The 14444-nt window shown below is 37.5% G+C and overlaps 1 protein-coding gene across 2 annotated transcripts in view; it reads left to right on the forward strand.

The window, feature by feature from the left end:
• The window catches only part of Diaph3 (diaphanous related formin 3), a 336634-nt gene that overhangs the window by 142053 nt on the left and 180137 nt on the right, over window positions 1-14444 (forward strand). For both annotated transcript variants that reach the window (XM_032917289.1, XM_032917288.1), the window contains 5 exons: window positions 6689-6799; window positions 7077-7195; window positions 7977-8093; window positions 11564-11682; window positions 14330-14394. In XM_032917289.1, coding sequence (XP_032773180.1) covers window positions 6689-6799; window positions 7077-7195; window positions 7977-8093; window positions 11564-11682; window positions 14330-14394 — 531 coding nt within the window. The remainder of the gene's footprint in view (window positions 1-6688; window positions 6800-7076; window positions 7196-7976; window positions 8094-11563; window positions 11683-14329; window positions 14395-14444) is intronic.

Consider the following 14444-nt stretch of genomic DNA (forward strand, 5'->3'; position numbering starts at 1 on the left):
CTTTGTCATTAGGCCACAATCCAAAGAGGATTGTTGCCGAGACAGCCTGTTTCATCAGATAGCCTTTCTTGCTTGAGTAAACAGTTCCAGGAAGAAGAGACCCAGACTCTAACCCAGCCCTCCACAGTTGATCAACTTTCCAATTTCCAAGGCTCTATATGAATTACAAATATTCCCCTCCCTTCCCACAGCCCCTCCATGCCCATGGGAAAGACAGTGCCCCTCACTGTGCTCTGATAAACTGCATTGATGGAGATTAGACACTGTTTTCTTTCCTACCCTTGGTATCTATATTTTACATCCAAAATCTAACATTCTCTTCTTTGTTAAGGTAGGGCCTTTCTAGTTTACTCATTCCCACTAGTTTGCTGGCCAGGTTACTCAGTGGTTCCTTATGTCTGTCTCCTTAGAGCTGGGATTGTAAGGTGCTGGATGCTGGGCAGGCATCTGACCTCTAGCCTTTATGGGAAGGGCTTTATTCATTGAATTGTCTCCTCAGCCCACAATAGACTTCATAACAGATTGCATGGCTTTCTATATATATCCATTTGCAGACGGTGTTTGAGGAAACAAATTTCATACAGTCTTCATATTATTCTGGGACAGAGTTGAAGCTGACCAGAATGTTGTCCATGGTTAATGTCATTGACCACTTCAGCTTCAATTGGCTGTTTGTTGTCGATAGTAAGGATCATGTGATATACTCGGTGAATCCTTTTCCTTCTAGGAAGCTTCTCAGTATAGCTAAGGTAGCCAGACTTTTTCCAGAGTTTCCTGAGGCCTCCATAAATATTTCAGTATCTCTTATGATGTGCCATTCAATGAATGTTTGCTTCCCACCTAGTATATTTAGTTGTGAATGTATATCTGGTACTTAGAAAGTTTCATTGTCCTTAAGACCTCTCATTGGGGCCTTAAATGAAAAGGGTTGTATGGAGACATCACTGTGTAATGACCTTCCAATGCCAGTTCCTGGAGCATCTATGAAGACAGTCCAGTGTATAATTGCTGTCTGTGTGATTCCCCATCTCACGCACACATGTGTGGTGTGGTGTATGGTAGGGATCTAAGGTGTGGGAACGTGCTTTACATGAGATTTGAAGGAGCTCCCTTTTACAAATGGGAGAAACTTTCTGGTGATGACTGCAGGCTTAGCTCTAAGAGAGGCCACTGAGATTACAGAACTGTAGTCTTTTCACATGAGCCAGCTGTAAGCATTGGCAAAAGGGGACACTGAATCTCAGGGTCTCACTCGTCCTCTGACCTGGGAGAAGACATTGTCTCTGCTCTCTAAGGCACTTTGAGGTAAGAGTTGTGTAGAATAAAGCATGCCAGTGCCTCTACTGTAAATTCTGCAGAATTGAGAATGCCTCCCGGGAATTGTCTTGTAATAGAAAACAAACTACTGATCCAAGCAATGCCACCTTTTCCCTTCCTTTGCCTTCATTCTCAATATTTTTAGAGTTCTTTAATTTATTTATTGTACTCTAGATTCAATTCAAATAGAATGAAGACCTCACTACTTAGGCTTATGTGGTACAAGTCAACTTCCTCTACATTAGTTACTCAATAAAAAAAACAGACAGACAAACAAACAAACAAGCATACTGTTCCAAGTTTCTGCATTATGAGGGAAGAATTGTTTGGTCTGGGTAAGGGGAGGGATTGGAAACGTTTCTGAGGGATGCAGAGTTAGTGTCTTTGACTCATTGTTGTGAATCTGTAGCTTTAGTTTCTGAGCTTCCTCACTTAAAACATGCTTAACTCCTTTTATTTAACTGCCTCTGTCATTATAAAAATTGAATGCGTGAACTTATACTGAAAACCGGCTGACATTGTGTCTTCTTGTGGATTACTTATTTGTTCTTTTCTAAAATAACTCAGATCGTAGAATTCATCAGACCTGCAGAAAGTGAAGCATATGTAGTCCTACCCTTAAGAGGCATATGTACCATTATTTACAGCTCTCCACCACTTGATATAAAAATATATTACTAGTAGTTTCCACAAAATGCACTGGAGGACGTGGCAGAAATTAATGATGTCTCAAGGGGAGTAAATGTTTCTAAAGTGTAAGTTTGTGTTTCATCTTTCTGTTCATGCAAATTCTAGCCCTGAGTATTGCAATTCATTTTTCTGAATTTGTGGGTAGGGCATGTGCATTTTTCAAGTTTTGGCTTGTTCGCTAACCATATCTATCATTTATTGAACATTCAATTGGGAGTATAAATAAGATTAGAGAGCTTTACTTTGACTCACATTACTGTTTTGGGGTTTATCTACATTACATAGTCTATTTAGTTTCTGAATTAATGCATATATAGTATTTAAAAATCTTCAAAGCTTTTTATATTCTGGAGGTAACTTCTTTATCTATAAGCATCATTTACTCATCTTAACTTGATAAATGTGAAATTTGATTGTGCACAGAGAGACAGTTGGTTTCTGCTGTAGGGTAGAGAAGATGAATGACAGTTGAAACTGTGTCTTCCAGACCTAGCTAGTGAATAGTCAGAGATCTGATTGAATTCTCATTTGATTATTTTCTGGTACTTGTTTTCAGTCTGGTTTGAGCTCCTGGAGCATGTTCTTTTCACAGTGTGGTCTAGCTCCAAGTCTGTTTACCAAAACATCTACTTACATCAAGAAAGACCATGTTGACTCCGAGCTGACCTTTGTAAAGACAGCTCACTTTCCCTCTCATTAGACTGTATTCTAATTCCTTCAGCATAGTTATCTCTGCTCTTGTGACCTTTGAAAAATTGGACATGCCTTGTGGATGGCTGTGTACCATCCACTTGTGTTAATGTACCTTGAGTTTTGTGCTTAAGCATATTTGTGCAGAAAGGTTCAGACAAGACAAAGGTTAAATATACATAAGTTATTTATTTTTTCTCATATTGTGTGCTGAGCTGAGTGAGAGATTGTAGTAAATTGTGTACCCAATGGAATTTAGGTGGTATGTATCTATCTGTATTTGGAGAAACATTCCATCACATTCAAGGTCAGGAACCTCTTTGTGTAAGCAGTTGGCCCAGTCCCTCTGTCCTTTTAATCTCTTTCTAATTCTAATAATTTCCTTTTATTCCTTGCCTTGTTCTTGAGGTTACTTTTGGTGGATGTCATCCTTTGTATTAAGTCATTTTGAGTTGGCTGGTTTATTGTATTTATTTTGTTGTGTCTGGTTATGCCTTTAGCCTGTAGCTCATGACAGTAGTGGTAGTTGTCTTGTGGTTTGCCTCACTTCCTTGTGGTATGTCCTGCTGCAGCTGCACTAGAACAAATCTATTGTAGTTACTCCAAGAATGGGACTTTGGCTCTCCACTGAGCCCTCCAGGTAGGAATTGTGTTGTTAAAGACAACTTTGTTCATGAAAGAAGATTTTTTTTTTTCACAATTGGGGAGAGAATAATCAAGTAAGCTTATAGTATTTGCTTTTGAAACTTTAGAATTGAATCTTTTCTGTAACAATTAAAGATAAATGTCCTTATGTAGGAATGCTTAAGAGATTAAAGAGCAGTATGTCCTGTGTATAATGAATTTGACTATTTTTGAGTCAGTTTGAATTGTATGCTCTGTTTTCTGATTGCTCATGGTATAACAGAGAAGGTAGATGTTTGGCAGTTGAATAGTAAGTCACTCTGTCCTTCTGTAGGAAAGGATTTTGTTGCATTTTGACACATTCATCATACTTCCATTCTCCTAGACTCTATGATCCTCTCTATCCCTTTTCACTTTCCTAGTGACCCTCTGCTTTTGATTCGCACAATCTACAGATTAAAACTATTCCATAAATGTCATCTTTTCTCTATTTCATCCAAATGATCCCATTGGAGATACTGATTTTCACGAACTACTGCATAGAAAACTTTTCTAGTACTGCATAGAGAACTCTTTTTCCAGTAGTATTGCCTATAGCCCCTATCCTTTGTGGGGGCCTCCCTTAGGCTAGTCCTGGTTTCAGTAAGAAAGTCATGGGGCAAGCTGGTATGCTCCTCTCCTTCATGGTCTGCACTAGCTTGTGCTTGCCGGTTCATGTCTCCTTTGAGTTCTTGCCTTGGCTCTACTCAGTGGACTGTGACTCTGGATCTATAAACCAAATAAATCCTTTCTTCCCCCATGTTGCCTTTGGTAATGGTATTTCACCACAGCAACACTAACTCTAATATAGGAGTACAAAAACAATTCCTGCCCTTTTGTCATAGCTGACATCTACAACAGTGTCAAGTACAGAATAGGCACCAGTTAAGCTAGCAGCTATGAACCAACAATATGGAGGAGACCTGTAGTTTGATGCATAAAGATAGATCCTTTATTTAAATTATGCTTTTAGGATCCTGTGAGTGACTCATTTTCTCACCTTTAAGCTCTAGTGGAAAGTAGTTTTCTCATGCCTTTGAAACAATTTCTGTAGTTTAATCAATGTTGATGGTGACCCTATTTTACATCTTCTGAATATGAGGCAGACATTGGTAAATGCATCTTATTGAAGAATGCCTTTTACCACTTGAATTTGTTTTACTATCCTTAGTTAAGGTGGGTGACATGAGTAATTTGATCACTACCTTTTAATGAAGTTAAGGGTTTCAGGGACCTTCCTCTTGACTCATGAATTGGTGTCTCTATTAAGTAGAGTTTGCTCACACTTAATACCCATTCCTATTCTTCCCATATAGTAAACCTTTGCCTTTTTATACATGCTGTGGTTTTCTTTTTACCTTTTTATTTATATTTGAGTATACAACTTCTGTATGCTTTTGTAGTTCCTGAGACCTTTTCAGTGTTTCAAAGCTTACTCACATGGTCAGTGACTTAGTTATTCTTTTACTTACTATGAAGAGACACCATGACCAAAACAACTTGCCGAAGAAAGCATTTAATTTGGAGCTTTTTTTACAGTTTTGGGAGGTTTGTCCATAATCCTAAGGCCAGGGAGTGTGGTGACAAGTGTGCATGGCATTGGAGTAGGAGCTGAGAACGTTACATACTGATCTGCAGGCAGTAGACAGAGCAGGGAGTCTTTTGAAAGCCCACATCTCACTAACACAGCTCCTCTAACAAGGCTACACCTCCTAATCCTTCTTAAACAGTTCCATGAACTAGGGATCAAGCATTCAAACATAGGAGACTCTTGGGGACAATCTCCTACAAATCACCACAGTATAGATTCTGGGCCAGTACCCACAGCTAGCCATTTAATCCATTATGGAATTATGTTGTGTTACAGTACTGTGTGTTTGTGTGGACCCTATGCCAGAACTCTGTATCCTGAAGAAACTCTTTGGTCTTTCCTTTGATTATTGAGTTGTTCCTCTTTAACATAAATCAGTATGATTTGGTATAGATTTATAGTTACAGATATTTTGTGTGATTTAGATTAATTGTAGTGTAATTGCAAGCTATAACACAATTATTACAACTGGAAAAGATTTTTATAAATGTAGCATAAACTTTAACTACCAACTTTTCCTTCTCAGGCAAATTGTCTTTGTGCATCCTTCCCAGAAATGATTTGGGTCATTCTACTGCTTCATGTTTTTTAATTTCATAATACTATTAACTGTTGTTTGTTCTGCTTACACAGTATTTTCTACTAATTTTGTTTACTTTTACTACTTTCTTACATTTTTTATTTTTCTACAACTTTGGTAAATGAGACTGAGGTAGCTTCCCTAAATATAGACAAGTATAGGAAAATTAGCAAAAATCATTCTCTTTTTCTCCTGTATCTTTTCTCCCTTGCCCCCCTCTTTTAGAGTTTCGAAAATTACATTCTATGCTTAGAAGGAAAGTGTTATGTGTACCAAGTACAGAAAGGCAAGGGAGTGGAGAAAACAACATTTAAACCTGACTTTTTGACATGAACTGGTCACAGCTGAGTGAATATGTACTGGAAAGGTTGACTGTTTAAGGTTTTTTTATTTTTTTTTAAAGTATGGTTTCTTTCTTTCTTTTTCTGCTTTTTTGCTATATTTCCCATTTCTACGTAAAAAAAATTTATGTTTTGACAGTCGAGGCATGTTGGTCAGATTTCAGTGTTTAGATATCAAATATAAAAAAGTCACTACTATGTTTTTCAACCAGCAGGAACTGAGACCCCTGTTGGTGTCTTAATCCAAAACCAGTATTTTAAATTCACATAAACCTTGCCTTAAGGAATGGAGAAAAGACAATTTAGGGAACAGCATGAGGTCAAACATATTGATCAGTAGTCCAGTAGTTGTTGCTAGACTTGGGGTAGAGTGTAGACATGGAAAAATAACATTATCAACAGCAAAGAATACTCCAGAGAGATATCTTTTTGTTTTCTCTCTTTCTTTTATTTTTGTGATTATAATTATAACATATTCCCCTGTTCTTTCTAACTCTCTCATACCAGTCTTTGTTTGTATGTATGTGCTTAGAATGGTATTAGGCAAGAATTTCAGCTATACATGAAGTTTCTGTGAAGAGAAAAGTGGTTTTCTGCATGTCATCCTGCAATAAATGAGAATTTAGTTGAAACTATAAGTTTTTTTTATATATGTATGCATGTCTGAATATACAATATTTTACTTATTTACCTTGTTGGGCTTTCCTGTAAGAGATATTTGTTAATTATTGGAAGGAAGCTAGATTTCCTTCCTTTTGCTCCTTTTGTTTTCAATGCTGTAAGCCCTTTCTGTGTCTCCCATGTAATCTGTTGTAGGTAGCTTGTATGCAGCTCATAAATGCCCTTGTTACATCTCCTGATGATTTGGACTTCAGGCTTCACCTCAGAAATGAATTTATGCGTTGTGGATTGAAAGAGATATTGCCAGTAAGTGCCCTGCAGTCTCCTCATTAATATTTAAATTAGAAGTGTACTTGAGTGGGGGAAATTTAGATAAATTACTCTCAAGAATAATTTATCTGCGGGAAAAGACTTGAGTATAAAAATCTAGTTTTGAAATATAGATGATGAGATTTAAGTATTAACACTATAAGTTTTTGAATTCTGCCAGTCAGGCTTGAATGGTTGGTTTATTGTTTATGTTATTGACAATTTACTCATATTGAAAACATAATCCATGCTAACTTTTATCTAATTTCTATAGAACTTAAAGGGTATTAAGAATGATGGCCTAGATATACAACTTAAAGTCTTTGATGAGCACAAAGAAGAAGATTTGAGCGAGTTCTCCCATCGCTTTGAAGACATTAGAGCTGAATTTGAATATCCTTTTCACTGAGTCCTAGTCAATAGTATGTAAAATTACTCTTTCAGCTATAATAATGAACTTTACACTACGAAACATCTTAGTCATTCTATATAAACATGAAATAAAATGTGTATATATTATAAAAGTGTCACTATTTTAGTAGCTTACATTTATTGTTTTGTCTGTGTATTTGTAGACAGGAAGGCTATAATTAATGATTATAGTTAGTGATTCCCTTAGACTGGATTGTTACACTATGTGTACAGTCTGTTGTCCATATGGCTGTTGCCTTCCTTTTCCGTAGTATTGGATTTGAGATAAACTCCACCTGTTGAACCATCTTTTCTCCACAATGGATTCAACACCTTGAGATCCTCATGTAAACTGTTGGGTGGTCAAGTATCTGGACTGTTTCTGAGACACCAGAATCCTATTTTCTACCATGGCTTCTCACTGATGCACTTGCTTTGTTGCTCAGGACACCATTAGAACATGGTGGGTGTTCCCAACTAGCTGTGGCTGTGTGCTCACTGTATTTTTTTTTTTTTTTGTTTTTTTTTTTTTTTTTTTTTTTTTTTTTTTTAGCAGAATTGATTGTGAAGGGTGAAAACGTTTCATGTCAAATTGCCATCTCTGGTGTCTCTATGCTCCATTCCTAGATAGCCCTTTAAAAAGAACCATTACTAGGCAGTGGTTTGCACACAGGTCTTCCAAGCCTTCGTAAAGCACACAGTGTGTTACATTAGCTGTTTGGTGTAGGGTTTGAATAAACTCTGTGGTCCTTAATCAGTTCACTGAAGCATCTGATGTTTACAGCGTGGTATGGGACACAGTTAAGGAAACTAGAGCAGAGGGACATTTTGTTTCTATTCTTCAGCATCTTCTGCTCATTCGAAATGATCGTTTTATAAGGTAAGGGGAAAATACTTCCTAATGTTTAACTGATCAAACTATTACATGTGACGTTCACCCAATACTTTATTCAGATAAGCAAGTTATTTTTATTCCTTTTATGATAGTGATCTGCAGACTATGTTGGTTCCTTCAGGCATGAATTTACTTAGCTGTGGTTACAATGCTATTACTCTTGCTTTCTAAACTCCAGAAATTTCACTCTTGTACCCTCTCCCATGAATGAAGCTGCAATCATGTTTACTGTTGCTCTTTCTTGTTGAGCACAGTGAGGCAGTCATGTTGGTGAGACTTTCTGGGTGTAAATTCTGATGTTACTGGGAGACATAATCTCCCAGCATTCTTTCTGATCCTCTGGCGCTTAACGTCTTTCAGCTCCATCTTCCACAATTCTCCTTGAACCTTAGGTAGGGGAGTGTTTTGTAGATCTAGTAGGTAAAATGCAGAATGACCAGGTTATAATTAGAAGTCTGCTTGTGGGTCTGTATATTTGTCTGTCTCTATGAGTGTCTGTGTGTGCACATATATTTATATATACATACATTCCTGTAAAATCATTAAAAGCCATGTATTTTAAAGAGAGAAAGAAGGACTATATTGCAGGGGTTGGACAGATGAAAAGGAACGGAGAAATTATGTAATTGTAATCTATAATAAATGAAAAAATTTAAAACCATTAACAGCTTATTAATTTATTATCATGTGTAATATTTTGTGGTTGTTTCATAATCACCAGGGAATGCTATTGATAGATTTGTTTTTATAAGTTGTAGACAGAGTATTAACAATTGCTTTTAGTAGTATTTAAATAGTCTGAATCTATCTTATTAATATTTGGGTATTTAATATTTTTAATCTATCAAGAAAAATGATACAAATGCCTTTTCAAACTTGATTGTTTCTTGGCTGGCTGAGCTTAGCAAATTGTTCTTTGTTTACTTCACATATAAGGTAATGCAGTTAGTACCCAAGAGATTATACTATAATGATCAAATACGGTTATGTAAGGAAAATTGGAGTTGAATTTGTGGCACAGTGTCCAGTAAACAGTCCTCGTATCAGTTCCTACTTTTATCAGTTATGAGTTTCAACTGTTAAGTCTTCAAGTATAATATCATTATGATTCCAGTTTAGCTTTGCAGAAATTTTATTTGTAGATGATGGGGGGATAGTTAGTCTTCTCAAAGGTAATTCATATAGGATTTATAGGACAACCTTATTTAGATAGCATGCCCATGGCTGATATTACTCCATCTTATGACCCAGAAGAAGAATGACAATGAAACTGTACGTTTTTTGTAGTTGCTGTACTTCACCCATCACGTTTTTATTGAAATTGCCATTCCTGCAAATATTCTCAACTTGACCAGCAACCTGCTTTGTTTTTTAATGTGCTATGTTTTGGAACTTTGTTTAAAAAAGGAGACTAAATAGTTAAGCACTAATAAATGCTACCTGACCCTACTAACTGATTAAATTGAAAACAATAGGGTAGCCTGTTAATAACAGTGTTGTGTTTCTACTCTAAATTTATGTGAAAATGACATGAAACATCTGCATTTCTTGATATCACATGGCTGGCTCTGTCAACCTCTGGTTGGTTAATGATGCTCGAGCCCCCATGAATTCAGGGTTATTGTTACTGTGTTCAGCTGAAGCAATTTTATTCAGCATTATAAATGGTTCATTAGGTGTAAGTTTTTAGTACACAGATAGTACTACTCCTATATGGTTCATTGGGAAGAAAGCTGAAATGCCAGAAGGGCCATCACATATGAAGAATATGGTTTGGAGAAAAAATAAAAAGCTGCTTATAAATCACCAAGAAAGGAAATCGATTCACAAGTGATGGGGGATGTAGGGCTCCTTATTATAAACCACCCTGCTGCTTGAATTGCCTTTGCACACAAAATTTATTATTTATTGTTTATTTTTTGTATTTTCTTCACATTGCCTTAAGTTAAGGAGATATTTCTAAGTTGTTAGGAATGAAGATAGATTGAATTGTTTTTTCTTCATTTATTTATTCACTTTACAGCCCGATCACAGCCTCTCTCCTTCCTCTCCTCCCAGTCCCTGCCTCAACCCCTCTCCCCCATACATCCATTCCTTTTTCCGCAGAGAAGAGGAGGTTACCAACCCACCCTGGTACATAGTACAGCAGGACTAAGGGCATCCTATGCCACTGAGACCATGTAAAGCAGTACGGCTATGTTAAATGGACCCAAAGGCAGGCAGCAGAGTCAGAGACTGTGTCTGCTGTAATGTTAGGGGACCCACCTGAGGAATGGTCTGCTTGTCTGGTACATCTGTGCAAGGGCGACGGTCCAGCCATGTATGCTATTGGTTGGTGGTCCAGCTTTTGTGAGCCCTGTGGGCCGAGGTTGGTTGAGTCTGTAGGTAGATGATCTTGTGGTATTCCTGCCCCATCCAGCTCTTCCAGCTCCTTCCCCCACTCTTCAGTACACTCTCCAGCTCTGTCTATTGTTTGGCTTTGAGTCTCTGCATCTGTTTCCCAAATGGATTGAATTGTATAGACAGCACATCCATTATTTTTGGAGTTTTTAGTTAAACTTTGATCTTTGTTTACTGATATTATATTAAATTTTCTACTCTTCCTGGAATAAGATATATTAATTTGGTTGCATATTCTTTAGAGTTGTCAATTCTGAATTTCTTTCCATAACATGATATTAAGAAGTTCAAGTTCCAGTGAAATTCTTAGAGAAGACTTTTGATGGGTTGGTTTACACTAAGAAGATGAATTCCTGGTGGCCATTCAGTAGCTGTACTCTTGAGGGTGGCTTTAAGCAATCTCACTTTTTTTTTTTTTGGTTGAAGGCAGCTTGCCTCCCTCCTTCCCTCCCTCCCTCCCCCACCTCCCCCCCCTCTCTCTCTCTCTCTCTCTCTCTCTCTCTCTCTCTCTCTCTCTCTCTCTCTCTCTTTCTCTCTTTACCCTAGATTTTATTCCCTTCCTGGTCCATCCCCCAAGGGTTCCACATCCCATTACCACCTTCCCCCTTCCCGGTCTCCACAAGGATGTCCCCACCCCACCCACCCCACCAGACCTTCTGGAGGCCTTCAGTCTCTTGAGGATTAGACCATCTTCTCTGACTGAATCCAGACCCAGGAGTCCTCTACTGTATATGTGTTGGAGGCCTCATCTCAGCTGGTTTATGCTGCCTGGTTGGAGATCCAGAGTGTATCTTTTTTTAAAAATGAAGATCATTGTTTGATTTTTATAAGAAAATACCCTCAGTGGACAGTGTACTTCCTGACATGTCATTAAAAATATCTCATGATTTTCTAATGAAGATGAGTTTCCCGTGCTGTTTTTATGCCACCTCTTGAATTATGCTGAATATAATTTCAAATTTGAAGTCAGACTTATATCACGTATATTCTCTTAATATAAAATTCTGCTCTTTGAGTGTATTTATTGAGTATATATTTGCTCTCTTTGGTTTTAGACAACAATATTTCAAATTAATTGACGAGTGCGTGTCACAGATTGTATTGCATAGAGATGGAATGGACCCCGACTTCACATACAGAAAAAGACTAGATTTGGACTTAAGTCAGTTTGTAGGTGAGTATTTCTTTGTTGTGTAAGTAGAGCAACCTCGAGTCTGGTCCCATGGGTTAGCTGTAAGATATTGTTTTTCTTCATTTGACCGGAGATCTCCTGGGAACTCTTGACCCTCGATTATGAATTCTCTAATGTCAAAGCTATGTTGTTAACGTCATACAAACTGTTGTGTGTTGTGATCTACAACTGATGATTCCAAACCATAGTTTATAAAATAGCTTATCACAATGTTGGCACCGAACCTTGGTGATAGTCATTGTATACTTTTCTTTCAGCACACTGGAACAGGGAATTTGAGAGTTTTTGACTAATATTAATTTATTGAATATTCATACGCCCTTTTAAAATTCTGTGGTATACAATGGGATATGTGCATTTCAGAGCACATTGAGAAAATGGACATCATTATTTGAATTATAAGCAGAACTTGCCTTTTGTTTTTGGCCATTTCTCTGTGGTGTAGAGTATATGTTTGTGTATGCACTGCTTTGGATAGGGAGAAATGCATGTAGGTTCTTGCTGAAACCTGAACTTGCATTTTGGGGCCAGCTGGCAGTCACCGAGCCTAGGTAAGCTTTTTTGTCTTTATTCTCCTGCTTGTTGCCATTGCATACGTGTATGGGAAGCTGCTATATGAGTTTGAGGACCCAAACTCTTGAATGATGCTCTCATAGCAGCTGCTCCTACACAGATCTCTCCAGCTCTCTTCCTGTCATGTGAATGAAACTCCTGTGTAGCCCACTTTTAGGATTTATTTACTTTTATTTCCTGTGTATGGATGTTTTGTGCAAATGTATATTTGTGTGCTTCATGCTTGGCTGGGGCTTGCAGAGGAAGGAAGCGGGCATTGGATCTGCAGGTAGAGTTATGACAAAGTGGATCTGTGTACATACAGGCGCATACACCACACAGTGTACACACACTGGCGCATACACCACAGTCATTCACTTCCCTATTTGAGTCCTTTGTTGAGTGTTGTAACTCAGGAGCCACCCCTCTAGATCCCAATGCACACAGATTAAGAGACAAAATGAAATAACGGCGTTATTTCAGAGAAAATGACCAGCAGAAATTCTTGCAAATACAGAAATCTAGACCATTTACATGAGGACTTGAGTTTTGAATGCCTGTATGAGATGTTAGGTTGATAGTAGCTTTTCAATACTTCCAAGGTCACCGAGGGTATTAGCCTATGTGATTCCTTCAATAATGTATATAGACATATGTCAGTATTTGAAGCTGCACAGTGCTCAGCAAACCGCAGTGTTCCTAATGATCAGTGCTGGCTGATGCAGAGTTAGCATAGACGACAAAGATTCTCTAACAGTACTACCTCATTCATGGATCGTAAGGTTACAACTCTTCCAAAACTTCATTTATGTATTATTCCACAGATTATCTTCTTAAACAGCAGCGTTTACTAAATGTTCGTACTACCCAATGAAAAGTAATCAGTGATCCGAAAGGCTTGTAAAACATGCCAGCCCTTTGAACCTGGATCTCTGCCAAGGGCATTGGAGGTTGGTCAGGAAGTAAAGAACTCCTTAGTGGCATTTAGAAGCAAAGTTTTTGCTTTCTTTGTAGGTTACAAGTCGAAGTTGCCGAGGTCTAGGAGGTGAACTAATGTATGTTGGCATTTTGTAGTAAGAATGAAGGAACATTGCATACCAAGTGAGAACCCCCCACTCCCCATTTTTTTAGGTAGTCAATTTTTTAAGTAAAATGGTAAAATTATTAGAACTAGATGGGTGAGATTTGTTTTAATCTTTTATAGTTGGAAATTACCTAAAATGCCTAAATTGTGTAACATTTAGTTTTAAATAAAATAGCCAACTGAGTAGTGCAAAATATAATTTATAAGTTGTTTTTATGTAATAGAACTGATATTTTGTTTTCTCTATTACTATACTATTGTTTCCTTAAACTCATTAGTGTATTGGTTTTATTAAAAGGAACACAAAATGCATTTTGATAAATAAATAATTTGTCATACCTAGCATTCGACAGATGAATGTATATAATAACTTAGTCCATTATTGTTTGTGTGGATTTTATTTCCAGTGCCTATGAACATAGTGACAATTAAATGAGTAGTCTAAATGTAAAGTTCCGTAGACTAGATTTGTTAGATGAAAGGAAACCCAGTTAACTCTTTACTAATTATTCATCGGTAAAGCATATATGTCAGTTATTCTATAGAACGGTTGGTTAACTTATGTTAGCTCTAATGTTCCGCCTTCTGGATTACATGTCTGTTGTTATGATTTCTCATTGAATGTCTATATGATCACTCATAGGGAAAATAAATACTTGCCAGTTGCTTCATCTCCCCCAACTTTGTTTCACACTGCTGCTTATTTTCTTGGTTGATGTGTTGCCATCTCTGCTTTCCAAATCCACATTGGGAATGGAAATCTTTCCGTGTTGTATCTTCCCAGTGAACCGTCTCTTCTTCCCTCACAGAAGGTTAGAGTTCAACAGGAGTTACCCAGCGTCACACCTTAGGGAGCCTTTTTGTAACTTTGTGCTGTGTTCCTCCACTTTACTTCCCTTATTATTGATTACGTTTTCTGTGATTTCTTTTCTTCATAAAATCATCAATAGTTTGCATAAAGCTTCAATTTAATTTTTGTTACTTTCATTTTAGATGTTTGCATAGATCAGGCAAAACTAGAAGAGTGGGAAGAGAAAGCATCAGAACATTGCAAGAAAGTAAGTAACTGCTTCACTCTGCCGGCTGGGGTTGGAGCTGCTGCTGGGCG

The sequence above is a fragment of the Rattus rattus genome, chromosome 12 (genome assembly GCF_011064425.1).
Source record: "Rattus rattus isolate New Zealand chromosome 12, Rrattus_CSIRO_v1, whole genome shotgun sequence".
Lineage (NCBI taxonomy): Eukaryota > Metazoa > Chordata > Mammalia > Rodentia > Muridae > Rattus > Rattus rattus.